The sequence below is a fragment of the Chelonia mydas genome, chromosome 13 (genome assembly GCF_015237465.2).
Source record: "Chelonia mydas isolate rCheMyd1 chromosome 13, rCheMyd1.pri.v2, whole genome shotgun sequence".
NCBI classification, from domain to species: Eukaryota; Metazoa; Chordata; order Testudines; family Cheloniidae; genus Chelonia; species Chelonia mydas.
In genome coordinates this window covers 4682151-4697955 of record NC_051253.2, presented here as the reverse complement: position 1 = coordinate 4697955, position 15805 = coordinate 4682151, and the positions used below count along the sequence as shown (strand labels likewise).

Here is a 15805-nt window from a genome sequence, read left to right as displayed (position 1 = left end):
CCATTGTAAATTAAACCCAGAGTCTGGGAAGACCAGCGTCCCCTTTGCTCCGGGTGGGGGCTGGACTATCCCCTTGATCCAAGGGGGCCTGGGCAGAGCCACCCTCTGCCAGCCGGCACCAGTCCCCTGCGCCCTCGGGCGCCCAGGCAGCGGGTGCCTTCCACCTCTGCCCCCACGTTTGCAAGAAGAGGGCCCCGAGCGCTGGCCACTTCCCACCTTTGGCCGTTTCCAAGCGCGCTGCTCCGGGGCGCACCTGCCTCCTGCGCCCTGGGCGCGTCGCAGGGTGCCCGCGCTCGCCTCTCCAAGCCCCCCGGTCTCCACCCAGGCGCCCGGGGTGGAGCGGGAGGGGGGGACGAGCCCACTGTCTCCGAGCGGAGGCTCCTTGCAGTATTAAAATAATAACGCGAGAGTTGCAAGTTGCTTCCCTCTTCCCCGACCGTAAAACTGTCAAAGGTAGCCGGGAAGGGGGGCGCGGGGGATCGCGCATGAGCCAGCGCCGCCTCGCCCGCTCCAAGCACGCGTGTGTGTGTGTGTGTGCGTGCGGGGCCCTGGAGAGCTCGCCACAAGCACCGAGGTAAGGAGGCCCCCCCCCGGCAACCCTCCTCCCCTCCCCCGCCCTCCCCCGGCCCTTTTCCACCCTTGGCCCTGCTTTTACTCCGCCCGGTCGCCCCCTCCCCGGGCCCGATCGCCCCCTCCCGAGGATTTTGCTGCTTCCTTTCGCGGCGCGCCTGGGATGCCTCCCCCCCTTCTCTCTCCCTCTCCCTCTCTCCTCCTTCTACATAAAAAAGTCGCCATTTTGCTTCACTGCCTTTTCCTCCTCCCCTTAATTATTTTTTCCCATGCACAAGAAATAAAAATAGTTTTTCGCCCCCTCCCTTTTGCCAAAAACAAACAAAAAAAACAACAACCCCACCCCACCCCACCTCCCTTTTTTTAATGGAAGGTGGACAATACGCTCAGGGGGCGGAGGAGACGATCTGGAGGGGCTTGGGGGGGGCTGGGAGTTGCAAGGGGGTATTTATTTCTTTATTTATTTGCAGCGTTGGCACTTTAAAGAAGGGGGCTTGGAAGTTGCTCCCCTGCGTCTGACTGCAGCCTCCCCCAACGGGGCTGCGCTCTGCTTGCCCCAGGCGGTGACAGGTGACATTCACATGGGGCTGCCCACACCTTTGCCTGGGGGAGGGGCCTGCGGCCAGCTAAGCTTCGAAGAATGGGGGGAGTACAGGCAGGTGAGCTCAGCTCACACCTGGGCAGGTCACATGGCAGCCAGGTGGGCAATGGGAGGGACAGGGCAAGGACACTAAGGGCAGGTGGGCACAGCCGGGGAAAGGCAGGCAAAGGTCATGTGAGCCATGTGGCCGCTAGATGGCGGAGCCCAGGGGGATGACAGCCAGGTGGGCACTGGGAGGGGTAGGTCATGCAAAGGGCAAAGCATGCAGGCAGGTAATGACATGAACAGACAGGGACATGACAGCTAGCTGGGCTCCCATAAGGATGGAGCAGATCAGAGACAGTACATCCAGGTGGGCACTCCCATGGGCCAGACCAGGGATGTTATATTCACGTGGACATTGACATGGGCTGGGCAAGGCAGGGGCGGAGCACTCCCAGCAGGGACATGGCAGCTGGTTGGATGTTTTCATAGGACGGGCTAGGTCAGAGACATTACAGCTAAATTGTCCCTTCTATAAAGCCAGCCCAAAGACGTTCTCTCCAGGTTGTCGTGGGCAAGCTAGGTCAGATCTGGGATGTTACAGCTGCATGAGCACTCACAGAGGCTGGGGCATAGACTTCTATGCCAGGTGGGCAGTTGGCTAGGGAGGCCAGACAGGGCTGTGAATCCCATAAATCAGTTTAGGTTAATTCTGTTTAATGTCTTTTAGGTTTCATGCTTTGCCATCAGCTTTGGTGCCGGGGGCAGGAAGCAAATCTGTTTGAAACAGAAACTTTAAACCCTCAGAAGCTTTTTGTGTGCGTGCATGTGCACACATACTCATTGTGATGAAAGATGGGCACATTTACACCCATTTTAACCTGGTTTTAGGTCTCTCCTTTCAAACTGCAGTACTGAATGGTACAAACGTAAAAACTACCAGCCCTTAATTCCAGTGCAGCTTTTGTGTGGCTGTGTTTTTCCTCCACTGCTCAAGAAAGAAGGGAATTAGTCTGTTAAGTGCCGTGTGCCTATAGAAAGCGTAGGGATGTCTGTGTAATACACAGAACGTTTCTGTAAGAAAGTTACCAAATAGCGGATCAGCACGTGATTTGGAGAGAGACTAACAGAAATTGCTGTGGAACTAGGGAACTGCTCAGTTCATTCATCAGAGTGTTGCCCTGGTTCCCGTCTAAAGCCAGAAGAAACGATAATCAATACTGAGTGAAAGTGAATTGTCAGAAACTCACAAGAACAACAAACATCAGTTTCGCCCATTGGTTTCTTCTAGCTATTGTTTCTGACTCTCTCCTCGTGCCTTTAGCTTCTATGTTCTCCAGGGCAGGGATCTGTGACCTTTTCGGCACTGTCCTACCCCTGAGCAACGCCATGAACATTTGCAGCAGTTTATAAATTATTAATAATAAGTAAAGCAAGTGGATATCAGCCTGCTGCACATCAGGCATCTTCTTTGCACCACGGTTAGCACTTTACCTGAGAAGGTTACGCTGGTATGTCAGGGGAGAGGATTTATTAAAGACCTATAGGCCATTAGCATGTGGACTTACTGGGGACTGTTAGATCGCGGCAGTTAGAAGTTAGTGGGGATCAAGCCAGGAAATGCTGGGTTAGATAGTAAGGGCCAAATTCAGGTGGCAGTGGACGTAGCTTGACCCAGCGTATTTAGTGATGAGCAGAAACTGATGGGTTTTTATGCACGGCACTGTTTTCCTTCTTATAGTTAGTGTCAAATAAATTCAAATAGCCACAGATTTCCATGGAGCAACATGCCAACTTCCTAATTGCTACCTTAAAATGCCAATATCTATGTGTCAACACTGGTCCCCCTGGACGCAGTGACCTCTACGTCCCCCGACACCAGATCAGTTCACAAGACAGAGAAAAAATTGCCTGAAAAAGTTAAGTATCTGTGGGAACAGGTTTACCTGTGTAAAACACGACAGACTTTAATAGGGCTTGTGCCAGCTTATGCCAGGGCTGAATATGTCCTGCATTAGAGTGAGAGATGCTCTCCAAGCCCCACTTCATGCTGTTGAGAGGGGCTATGGAAGCAATTCATGCTAGCCAGACACTTTTGCATGAAAGCAAGTTTGAAAAATATATGTAGATTTTGTCACCTTGTACGATTAGATTTTTCAGAGCCCTCTTGTCAATAGTCTCTCGCTCATTTGCTTTCTCCTCACTCCCATCCTTGGTCTCTGCATTTTCTGGACTCCCCATCCTGCTGAGCTTTTTGAATCTTTGCTCCCCTCTTGTTCCACCTCATCTGGCCATTTGTGTTGGTGAGCGATGGTTCGGTTTTGGAGTAAAGTGCATTGCTTTCTCCAGGGTAGAATATGCTGCTTTAAAAGCCTTGCTGGCAACTCCTGGCCCAAGCTGCTCAGGAGAGAGTTGGAAACTTGAACTCGGATTCCCTGTGTAGCAGTCCCCTGTGATATCTCTAAATCACAAAGCTGGTCCATCTCTTCTACGCTGCAGGGAGTCCGCTGGATCAATTTCTTTGCTCCAGTGTCATAAACATAACTCCTAGCGCTGCTATATTTAAGATGTCGATTTTCTCCCCTCCCCCCCCCGCCTTGTGAATCACAACAGGGTTTCAGCCAAAAGTTAAGGAAAGGATGGAAAGAGGTTGGAAGTAATTGATCACCTGGTTCCAGCATGTGTCATAAAAGAGCTAGAAGTTTGGTTAAAATATGATGGGTTGATTTCTGCTCTGTTACCCTGGTGCGACTCCACTAAATCCATCAAGTTGTACCAGATTTGGCCCCCACGAATATACAATAAATTGATTGTTATTATTGTAGGCTAAATTGAAAGGAGGAGGAAAGGTTTCAGAAAGCAATTAGGTGGAACATAAAATATGCTGGAGAGTTTCTAAGATCCCCACCCCCACCCCTAAGCAAGAAAAGCTTGTTTTAAGAGAGCGTGTACATTAAATGGAGGGAACAAAGTGGCTGGTTTGGTGTATGGGTTAATTTTTTGTTTAAAACCTGTGGTTTAATTTTTGGATGTGAAGTTTTTCGTGGAATCAATACTCAAACTTCCCCAGGCTCTCATAGTTTCCTTGATATTATTATAATTTTCAAAGGTGCCAAGGACCCACAATTCCTATTGAAGTCAATGGGAGTTTTCAGGTGCTCTTCATCTAAGACTCCGCAAATGCCTGGGGGTTGCCCTTGCGTGTTTGTAGCCGCTTCACGTGTCTGGTGGTGAAGCGCCCGCTCTGGCATTCACACCTCACATCTGCAGCCTGACAGGAGACCAGGTGGTTGCAACCTTGGTCCATCGGAGGCTGATGCCTAGAGAATCTTTCATGGGTCCTCCATTCCTTGGGTGAATTTCACTATATGTGCATGATGGGGCTAAGGGTAGAACCAAGGGAGTTCCTGAGTCCTGGACATAGGCTCAGCCCAGATTTTCTTTACCCCTCTCTTGCGTCTGTGTCCTTACATAGCATGTGTCATTCGAGGCAACAAAGTTCACACAGTGAGAGAACAGAGAAAAGAACCCAGGAGTCTTGACTCCCAGTCTCCCAATCTAACCACTAGATCACGCTGTCTGCCATGTAATGGTTTCAAAGGAAATGTTGCTGTCTATCAAGTAAATAATAGACTCTTCATTAAAAATTGTCTAAGTATGTACTCGATTTATGCGACAAACACAGGTATGGCATGTCTCATTAAAACACTATAAATACGCAATACTGTGGTATACCTGAGCTGTCCTAGTCTGGTAAGGAATGTGCAATTTTATGGTTTATTGTGTTAGCAGGTTGAGCATAGCCATGTCAGGTTGTCTTCTGCTGGATCTTTGTCGGTACAGTTATTAATAGTAGTATTTAGTCTTGCACCTCTGCCCCCACGTTCGCAAGAAGAGGGCCCCGAGCGCTGGCCACTTAGTCGTGATCCAGGACCCCATTGTGTTAGGGGTTGTTCAAATAGAACATACTATTCTGTGTATGTGTTTGTGTAGCCAAATCAATTCAATCACAAAGCAGTTATATATAGACGATGTTCCGGGTTTGATCTGAACCTGCGCTGGGTGAATATCTCCACATTCTCTTTTCGTATTTCGAATTTTCTTCCTTTTGGTGTTTGTGTTTCTGCGCATGAATTTACTGGAAGGAATTTTCAAGGGAATAGCAGATATTAGAAAATATTTGTGGAATGGGAACTTTTAAATTATTAACGTGAGCATTTGCTCTAGAAATGGGATTCTAGCTGTTATGTTCATCGGGTCAAGGAACGGGAACAATACCATGTAACCTATGGGCCCAATCAAAGCTAATCAACATGGCTCGAAAGTAGAATATTGAATGCATTGCGTGCACGAAGTCACAGGCATACTTTGTGGATCAAATATTTAGTAAATCTCTGTGAATAATTATCTCTAATAACCAATACATTTCAGAATAGCAAGCTGCTCACAGACAAGGATGCTCTTTGGTTAAGGCACTGGACTTGGGATCTCTGGTAAATTCCCAGCTCTGCCACAGTCATTCCCCGTTCCTCAGTTTCTCCTCTGTAAAATGAAGATAACAAGGCTTCCTTTCTCCCACCGTTTCAGTCCCGTCTGCTTGGACTGTAAGATCTTTGGTCCAAGGACTGCCTCAGGCTGTGTGTGCAGTGCCTAGCACCATGAGGCCCTGATGTGGGTTGGGGCCTCCGGACACTGCTGGGCTACAAATAATAACAATTAAGAAATACATCTCAATCAGACAAAGAGGCTAAGTGAGCTGAACGAATGATTCCTTCTGTTCAGCTCCAAATGCCAGAGACTTCAGAGTCAAGGCTGTAATTCCTCCTTTTATCTGGAGACTGATTAACCCTGGTGTCTGTGCTCCCGATCAAGCTTTCATCACCAGACACCACACGCTGGAGAGTCTCGGCATGTCACCACATCTCCCAGAACAAACCACATGCGCTGCCCTGACCCACGCCGGGAATCCCATGAAAGTCACATCGCAGCCTCTTAAAGTTCTGTGTGACCCTGCACGACGTCTCTGTGCCTGGGAGTCCTTGCCTCGACTTCAACGGCAGTTCCATGCGTGGAGAGCTTGCAAGAGCAGGTTGCTTTGCAGTCGATTCTACAGCCCAGCATCTTTAGAGGCAGAACTGAAATGTCTCCTGCTTTCCAAAATGACACTGCAGTAGAATGTCATGCTGTATCTGGTACATTGGGCAGCGCTGCGGGAATGTTTTCTGGTCTAATGCGCATGGCACAATATGATGATAATAATCCCTAGCTCTTCCGTAGTGCTTTTTACCGGTAGATCTCAAAGTCCTGGATAAAGAAGGTCATTATCATTGTCATCTTTGGAGAAACAGACACACAGTGAGGGAAAGTGACTTGCCCAGAGTCACCCAGCAGGCCAATAGCAGAGTTGGGAATAGACCTCGTGAATCCCAGTCTCATGCTCTTGCCATGGGGTCATGCAGCAGCAAGGTCAGGTGCCTATGCGCCAGCTGAATTCCAGATGATTCTGTTCCCTAGACCTTTGCCGTTACTTGGGATGGGACTTGGGTTGAGCCCTTACCACATGATGAGCAGTCCAATGAAAATTCTTTTCGCGTAACTGCGGGGGAGTTGTGGCACCTCAGATGGGCCAGTTGCTGAGCTGGGTGTCTATTGGTGTCTGTTTAGGGACAGTGCTGTGTAGATTCTTGTTAATTGAGTTAAGGCAAACAGATACAAAAAAAGGAATTTTGTAGGAAGTTCTGACATGAAACATCTGATCTGTGGTTTTTAAAGTTAAATGGTTTGGGGTTTAACTAGAGAACAAACCAGAACTGATTTTGCAGTTCCTTAGCTGTGCCGCTGGCCTGAATGGATGAGCATAATTGGTTGCGCCTTCAACACATACACGGTCATAGATTCATAGATCTTAAGGCCACGGGAGACCATTATGGTCATCTAGTCTGACCTCCTGCAGGCTTCAGGCCAGGCTGTTGCATCCGGGTCTCCAGGAACGACACGCTGGGGTGAAAGAGCTGTCCACGGCTGTTCAGCTCAGCGAAGCTGCAGGGTTGTCTGGGCCGAGGAGGGGAAGCGATATCTTTTGGGGAGTCTAGTGCTGATAAAGACATGGGATTCGATCCTAACTCAAGGCCACGTCCTGCTCGGAGAGGAATCCTGCAGAGGATGGGAAACTGAGCATCGCTGCTACATGGGAACGCTTTGTCAGAGGGAATTATGGGGCACTTGAGTCTACCCAGCAGCCTCCCTCCCTACCCCTCCTGCAGGTGTGTGGAGCTCCGAGGCTGTGTGGGGACATGGCTAGGTGGGCTCAGGGAGAGGGCTGCTGTCCTCGGCATCTGGCCCCCTTCATAGCCAGGGGGTTTCCCCACATCAGGTAACGCTGAGCCTGTGACCTTCTCCTCCCTGCTCTGAACCTCTCCCTCCCACCGGAAGGGGGCCAATCAGAAAGGGACCCTGGGAGCCAGACTCTGATGGGAGCCCTGCTGCTACAGAATAAGGGGGAATGTGGCACCTCCCCACAAATGCCCCGCTCCTCACAGGTGCCCCAGCTTCTACAGGCTGGTTGGGGGCCAGAGCAGGCAGAAGCTAGGCATGGAGGGGTGTTGAGTATTTAGAGATGGAGGAGGGAGACTGATGTCAGGGGGCAAGACACATGGGTGCTGTGGTGTTTGGGGATCACTGAGCATTCCTTCCTCTCCTGAACATGCGCCCCATCTTTGGCTTGGCCTGTTTGGCTGTAAGCTCTGGGGGGCAGGGAGCATGTGTTCTGTAAAGGACCATGTGCATTTACAGGGCAATACAGATGTTTAATTTAACAGCAACTCAGACTTTCAGAGTATGAATAATAACTGCAAAGAGCATGTCTGAATTTTTAGGTGCTTGTAGTTAAAGGTCTCTCGGCAAGAGTGTGGCCTAGTGGATAGAACACTGGACTGAAACTCAGGAGCGATGTGCGTTCTAGTCCTGCATCTGGCCTGCTGGGTGACCTTAGGCAAATCACGTCACCCCTCTGTGCCTCAGTTTCCCCATCTGTAAAATGGGGCTAACGATGCCTCCTTTGTAAAGATCTTTGAAATCTACTGAAGATAAGAGCTAGGTGTTGTTTACAAAACTGCAACATGCACAGTGGGTCTGATTCTGGTATCACTCCAGTGACTTCAGTGGACTCCTGATGTAGAAGTGTGTAACCAAGGGCAGAGTTGGGCCAAGTAAGTACAAAGAGGCCACTTGCCCAAATAAACCCAAGAGCAAAACAAACACCTAAGCATAAGTAAATACAAACAAGCAACCCTACAATAAACACCACAAACCAGGAAACGTTTGAAGCGTAATGTCCATCCAGAGAACAAAATATTTGCCCACTAGCTGACGGCACAGAATCACAGTGTCCATTCATTGTGCCTTGCCTCAGTGTTTGTTAATTGTTTTGCAGCATGGCTCTTATGGGCTAGCTGAGAGTGTCTGTATCTAGGTGTGTGTGTGGTGGGATAACGTTATAGCTGCCTTAAAAATGGCAAAGCCGTTGTGATCCGTGTGTGTCAGCTCTGTGGGACATCAAAAAAACACAACACGCACCCCCCGAGGGAGAAAAGTATAACGCTGCCGATGTTTATATTCCATTAACTTTTATATGCACTGAAGGATCTGTGCTCATGTGAAGACCCCTGTTAGAGGCACAGTAGCTTTTGGTAGAGGTTCCCGGACCTGGGCTATTTCTTCTCCTACTTTCAAACACACACACACACACACACACACACACACACACACACACACACACACACACACACACACACACACACACACACACACACACACACACACACACCCTTCATCAGAGCACTCTACAAACATTCGCTAATCAGTCCTCCCTCTGCCCCTGGATAGTGGGTAAATATTATCATCCTTGTCTTGTGACTTGGGAAATTGAGAGGTTAAATTACTTTCCTGTGGCCACACAGTAGGGGTGAGTCGGCCACAGGTCCAGGCAGGTTGGTCTATGTCCATAGGACTGTTTTGCCCCTATGTATAAATGTTCATCCTTCAGCCAAGAAAAATAACTAGTGGGGACTCTTCAGAGCCCCTCCTGCTGTTTCTGTGCTGTTCCCATTGAAGTCAATGGTGAAAACTTCCCTGTAGGGCTTAAACTGGGACACGAGGCATCCCTCACACACTGAGTGTGCTCCCTCTGCAGTATTGTGAGCCAGGGAGAGACTGGCCCAGGACAGGGAATTGAACCAGGATCTGAGGACAATATTGGAAGATATTGCTCAAATCAGATATTTTAAACCTGGGGTTTCTGGAGTCTACCTGTATTACCCATAGCCAGCCTTTTAAAAACTCTTTGTAGCTATGAATTGTCTTGCATTGTGTATTCAAAAAGGTGACATGGGGAGGTTTATTGTACTCGGCAAATTTGGCCTTATTTTGGAGTGGAGGCCTGCAAATCTGCAGCAGGGCTTCTTGAGGTGCTGGACTGCGTCTGCTTCTGCTGTTCCCTCTTGTTCATTTGCTGCACGTATTGTTAGTCTTTTACCCGCAATAAAAAGTGAAAATCTGCAAGACGTTCATGCAGACTACAGACTTGTCCTAGTAGTCAGAGAAGTGGATTGGGAACTGGATGCTAATCCCAGATCTGACTCTGATTCACCGTGGGATCAGGGCCAAGTCAATCACTTTGTGCCTCAGTTTCTCCCATTTGCAAAATGGATATAGTGATCTCCCTGGTTAATGAGTGCAGGCTCACAACTGTGTAATGTCGGTCGAGTGTTTAGCGATCCTCAAGTGACAGGACTAGGGAAATGCAAAGTGCACAATGTATATAGGTGATTTGGGTAATAGGAAGGGAGAAGGAGACAACCATACACACTGAAGTGCTCTATTGACCCTGCAAGGCATTGTGTCTGGATACCTGTTCCTCCAGGGGTGTGAGTTACAGCAGTGGTTCTCAGCCAGGGGTACATGTACCCCGGGGGGACTCAGAGGTCTCCTAGGGGGTACATCAATTCATCTAGATATTTGCCTAGTTTTAAAACAGGCTACATAAAAAACACTAGTGAAGTCAGTACAAACTAAAATTTCATACAGACAGTGACTTGTTTATACTGCTTTATATATGATACACTGAAATGTAAGTACAATGTTTATATTCCAATCGATTTATTTATAATTATATGGTAAAAAAGAAAAAGTCAGCAATTGTTCAGTACTAGTGTGGCTGTGACACTTTTGTATTTTTATGTCTGGTTTTGTAAGCAAGTAGTTTTAAAATGAGGTGAAACTTGGGGGTACGCAAGACAGATCAGACTCCTGGAAGGGGGACCGGAATCTGGAAAGGTTGAGAGCCCCTGAGTTACCACACTTGGCCATGTCCGGGTGTTATGGAATTGCCGTTTCAACCCTGCACAGCCCATTTATTTGAACTGAGGACCAACCATGCAACCTTTATTCACCGGAGTAAAAGCGGTAGGGTCAAGCCCTCGGGTCCGAGAGATTAATCGGGCCTTCTCTCTTAGATCCCAATTGGAAATTGACTTGTGCGTCAGAGGAACAAACTGCCAATGTAAACAGATGAACCAAATTCATCCCTCATTCAGCCCCATTGATTTCAGCTGAATGACATCAGGGATGGGTTTGGCATAGTCTGTTTAATCATCCTTTACAACAGAGGCCGGGCTAATGGGAAAGAGCTATGCTTCAATTGACTCCCATCTACTTTGTCTCCACAATGCAGCTAATTATAGAGACGTTGCTTGCCTCTCCAGTCCAGCCTTTAGAGACACCTGCCCCATGCTGCCCTAAAATCACCAGTTACTCAACACTAGCAGATTCATTACATACCTTAAGAGGCTTCCAAGCTATAAAAGCAATAAGGACCTCTGCAGCTAATGACTTCTGGAGGACCCCGTCATCTCTGCTGCGTGGGTGGCCTAGTACACCATGCGTTCCTGCCACTTGTTTTAACCCCTCCCTCCCTCCCTCCATTCATTTTATCGTGATGGTTTTACAGTGTGTTTGAAAATACTCCCACTCGGGCTGGAGTTGTAAGAGCCAGCAATTCCAAGGACTCATCCTGCTGCCATTGAAGTTGATAGAGTTTCGCTGTCGGCTTCTATGGAAGCGAGATCGGGCTTCTCGTGATCATTTTTGATGTTCATTATTTACAGAGAAGCCAACCTGAATTATTAATCCGGGGGATCTAGATAACATTCACAATTCTCAGTTTAGACGGGTTTGCCATTCATAACAAAAATTGGAAATTTATCGTGGGATCTGTTCATTAAAACTCACCTTTTTTTCCTTTTGTTATCTTCTAATGAAAGCAGAGAAATAAACAAAGAAGAAAAGCCGTTTGTTCGTTGTTTCTTTGTATGAATCCAGCCCGTCACTTCTAATAAAGTCTTTGCTCTTGTATGCTTAGAGGAAACAGGTTTATAATGAAAGCAACTCCTCAACCATGTCTATAGTATCCCTCAACCATAAAACAAATATTTGCAAATGCACCCCGCTTCTTTTTTTAAATGAGAACATTTAGTCCTGTTTAATATTTTTTCCACTGTAGATGCCATTCTTGCTTGCAGTGTATTCTTTCTCTGTGGCAGAGGATTTTTGTGTTTTTAACATGTGTCTTCTGCTCGTTCTAGAGATGGCGGATTCGTATTCCTTCAGAGGTGGAAGGAGAGCTGCAGGGTCCAGCAAAACCAGTGCAAGCAAAGAAGGCAGCAGGACAGAGATGAGGGTAAATCCGATCCCTGAGCCCCCCAAGCTGGGTAAGGAATTGGGTTTTCTTTTCTCAAAGCTAAGGGGGTGGAGGAGACGGGGCATGCGGTAGGTCTTGGAACTGCCACTTTCCAAACCAACGGGAAGGGAACTTGCCTCTCAGCGTGCCAAAACCTGCATGTGAGGCAAAGATCCAGACTGAGGGACACACATTTTACATGCAGACCTGGGAAAATGCTGGAGGATTCGGTTAGGTAGCGTGACGCTTTCTGCTGCCTCAGTTTCATCTCTATTGCTGATGTAAATGTTTTTCCACAGTAAAAGCGAGGGGTCCCTAGATCTGTATAGAACGTAGGGAAATTGGGGACGGAAGTGAATGATGTTGCTTGAAATCAGGGACAGCTGAGAGGTAGAAAAGGAGACCTCCTGCTTGTTGTCTGTCTAACTAGCCTATTGTGCCTGAGGTCTCATTTGTCACACGCACACAGCCCAGAATGCTGGATTTGGGAACGTGTGAGGCCAGTGGGATTTGTTTGCTAAAGGTTGTCCTTCCAGTGAAAGCTGTTTTTTTTTCTATCCAGGGATCTATAAACCTGCCATAAGTTTGAGTTACTGTCCTGCAGCTTGCCGTCTTGGGGCAAATGCCCTGGCTGTGCAAGACCCAGTCAGGAAGCTCAGCCTCCCCATTAAGTGACCTTTCATCAGCACTGCGTGACTCACATGGCCTCCGCCATCCATCACCATAAGGGAAGTCTCTGTCATCCCCACAGTGCAGCTCATTCAGACAGCCAGGACCGTGCCCCTAGGCTGTCTGGATACAGCACTCTCGTTTATGTGAATTCTTGGTCCTGATGGCGTGTAATTCTTTTTATGATTATTTATTTATTTGTAATGAGATTTGTCACATGGATAGTTTGTGCCAGTCCACAGAAGAGCCTGAAACTCTCCTCCCCCAGCTGGCAGAATGGAATGGTGCATTCGCTGATGTCCCTGTCTCTTTCCAGGAAAGGCTATTAAAAAGTTCAGCCAACTAGGTGATCTACTGGGCTGAAGTTTGTTGGTGCTTTCACTCCTCGTAAAGAATGCAGTCACTCGAAGATAGCTTTTTTCCAAGCGGAAGTTGTTGTTGGCTAATCCAACTTTGGCCCGTGGGCCACAATTGCAATGCACAGAACGGGGACTTTGCCTATGCTGATGGCTGGTGGAGGCGACATGAATCATGTGGCGATGATGAACAGTTACTCATTGAGGAAGTTCCCTCTGGGGCACCTGGCACTGGCCACTGTCAGAAGACAGGATGCTAGATAGACCTTTGGTCTGACCCAGGATGGCCATTTTTATGTTGTAAAACTAGCTGCTTACATGGAGCTGGGTCTTTCCAGTGATTTTAGGTGCCCAATTTGAGACACTTTAAAGGGCCCTAGGATGGGTACTCAGCACATTATGAAAATCAGGCCCCTTTAAGATGTCTCAAGTTGGGCGCCCAAAATCAATGGTCACTTGGTAAAATCTTGGCCTAAGTGTTACTTTTTCTTGTAGGCAATTGCCATAGTTGCTACAGGGACGTTATTCAATCGCCGGTGGGACGGGAGGTGATTCCCCTGACTGTACACGTGCAGGGGAGTGTTCGCGAGACACGCTCTGGATTAAACAGTGGTCCAGGCGCTGAAAAAGTTTGAGAACTCTTCTCACACTGAGATGAGTCACCCTTGGGGTAAAGAATGAGACATTCCATTCCACAGGTCAGCATCCATCCCACCCCAAAACTAGGTGTCAGAGACGCTCCGACGGGCAGCCCAATTGTCTGAGCACTCAGAAGTGCATGTAGCTGCAGTGAGGGAGAAAATAATTAATTATGGACATATAATTGCTATCTGAGTGGTGTTCCTCAGAGCTAAGCAGAGTGAACTAAATCTGTCTAAAGGCTTTTTTTGGTTTTTGCTATATCAGCTCTTGTCAGTGTCTTTAAAATAAAATAAAAACACCCTCCATTTTTGATTCCTCCACTTCCTGGTTTAAATGAATGTGATGGAGTGAAAACTTGTAATTATTCCCGCTGTGGGAGAGTTCTGTGGGGTGTTAGCTCCTAACAAGGTTAACTTCACAGGTGTGAAATTAAGCTTTGTGCAGATCCAGGGAGAAGCTGCCTCCGCAGTAGTAGCTTTGCTGGCCCTCTCTGGCTTGCTGTCTTTCCAAAGCCCTGTGCCTAGTTTGTCTGTTCTGTGATCCATTTCAAGGAGAGCGTGGTTTTCATGCTGTGGGTTTGGTCTTGACCATGAGGGGCTTTGGATACCTAGAGAATCTGCACAGAATACCATGTGCCTTAAAGGTATGGTGTTTGACCTTGCCTTTCAACTTCTTTTAGAAGATACACACGGCATTTCTCTTCACAGCTGCGGGAATGGAAGAGCAAGGCACTTGCCACAACCTGGATCAGGCAGGCTTGTTATAGCAGCCTCCCTTGTACATGACTATAAACAACCTGGGTTTAACACCCGCAGCGTTGTGCAGCACACTGCATGCCAATACAGTACCTCATCCCAGCACACTAACCACAGCTGGCTTCCCTGCAGCTGTGCTGTGGAGCTGGCAGGTGGTGCAGATGGGTAGCTGTGAGCCCAGATGTTGGCGAAATAAGCGATATATTTTCTGTTCCTCTGGAATAGGCCTCCAATTGCTCCCTCTTCTTGACGAAGAAGCAGTTTGCATCTCTGCCAGTGCTGGAAATGGATGAACAAGGATTTAAATAAATACAAAAGTTTTTAATGTCTTTAAAAGTTTTTAAAACTATAGAGAGGATGAAGTGTCACCAGCCATTCCAAACATGCCAGGGCCCCAACTGGCGTGCTTCTTTTCTTGGGAAACTACGTAGAAAAATGGGGGGGCACGCTGTTCTAAGTGCTTTGGAATATTTTGAACTGGCAGAGTGTTTTGGAAAAGTAACAGATATTTTTCAGAAAGGACTATCCCTCCTGACAGGGGAGAACAGTGAAGTTGCAGGGTTGCCAGCTCTTGCTGTTTTACAGTGAGTCTTGCAATATTGGGTGTTAGTCTTAAAGTCCCAGCTCCTGGAGTCATGTGATTATGTGAGAATCTCAGCTTTCGCTTACAATAAAGTAAAGTTTCTAGCCCCCATGGTTGCATAGAAAAGCTTGAAAATATTACCTGTGTGCACCTTACAGTCTCAGAATCCAGGAGGCAAAGAAAAACATGTAACCAACAAACAGAATTTCTATAAGTGGAAAACTCTTAACAGAACTTTGGTAAGGGTTTTGAAAGGGGACCTGCAAACCTTACTTCAGAACTAAGATGATTTCAAAGCAACCATGCAAAATTCTATTAACCCACTTAATCAGGGCTAGTAATTGTTTTTGATGGGCAAGTGCATAACATTCTTTTTTTTTTTTTCATCATTCTCAATCATCCTGGCAGGGGAAGGGCAGGCAGAGTTTCCATCTGCATGGGTGTGTTTTCATGACAGTTTTGCGAGGCTGTTTGTAAAGTTTGGGCCTGAATGGGATGAACAGCAGCAAATACATGGTTGTGAAGTAACCTGGTTTAATGGGCTCCGGTCCCTACTGTCACAGCAGCTGGCTCCTGATTGCTCTGACCACTAGACTGCATCATTCTGTTATATTGTAGCTATGGGAGCTGTGCTGGAGCAATGAGGTTACCTTACGGGAGGGGCGGAGGGTCAGATATGTGGCTTTATAAGGCAGAGAGCTCAGCTTTCGGCAGTTATTTTATATTCCGTAAGGGTTATAACTGTGCCAGAGACTAAAAGCCACATATTATACACACACATCGTTATGGATCAGCAGAACGATGGGTACATGGCTATCAATGCCAAGCAGAACAGCTGGTATGACTTTAAGGAACTAGAACTAAAATACTAAACTGTCTTATTTTCTAGATGCCTCTTTGCCCCGGGGTATT

General features: G+C 47.5%; 1 protein-coding gene across 4 annotated transcripts in view; it reads left to right on the top strand.

Moving 5' to 3' along the window:
* The first annotated feature begins 326 nt into the window (after window positions 1-326).
* The window catches only part of ZNF512B (zinc finger protein 512B), a 62422-nt gene continuing 46943 nt past the window's right edge, over window positions 327-15805 (top strand). For 2 of the 4 annotated variants that reach the window (XM_043527041.1, XM_043527040.1), the window contains exons 1-2: window positions 327-574; window positions 11794-11919. In XM_043527041.1, coding sequence (XP_043382976.1) covers window positions 11796-11919 — 124 coding nt within the window. In that variant the 5' untranslated portion in view covers window positions 327-574; window positions 11794-11795. The remainder of the gene's footprint in view (window positions 575-11793; window positions 11920-15805) is intronic. The other 2 variants (XM_043527043.1, XM_037877087.2) reach the window with 1 other exon arrangement.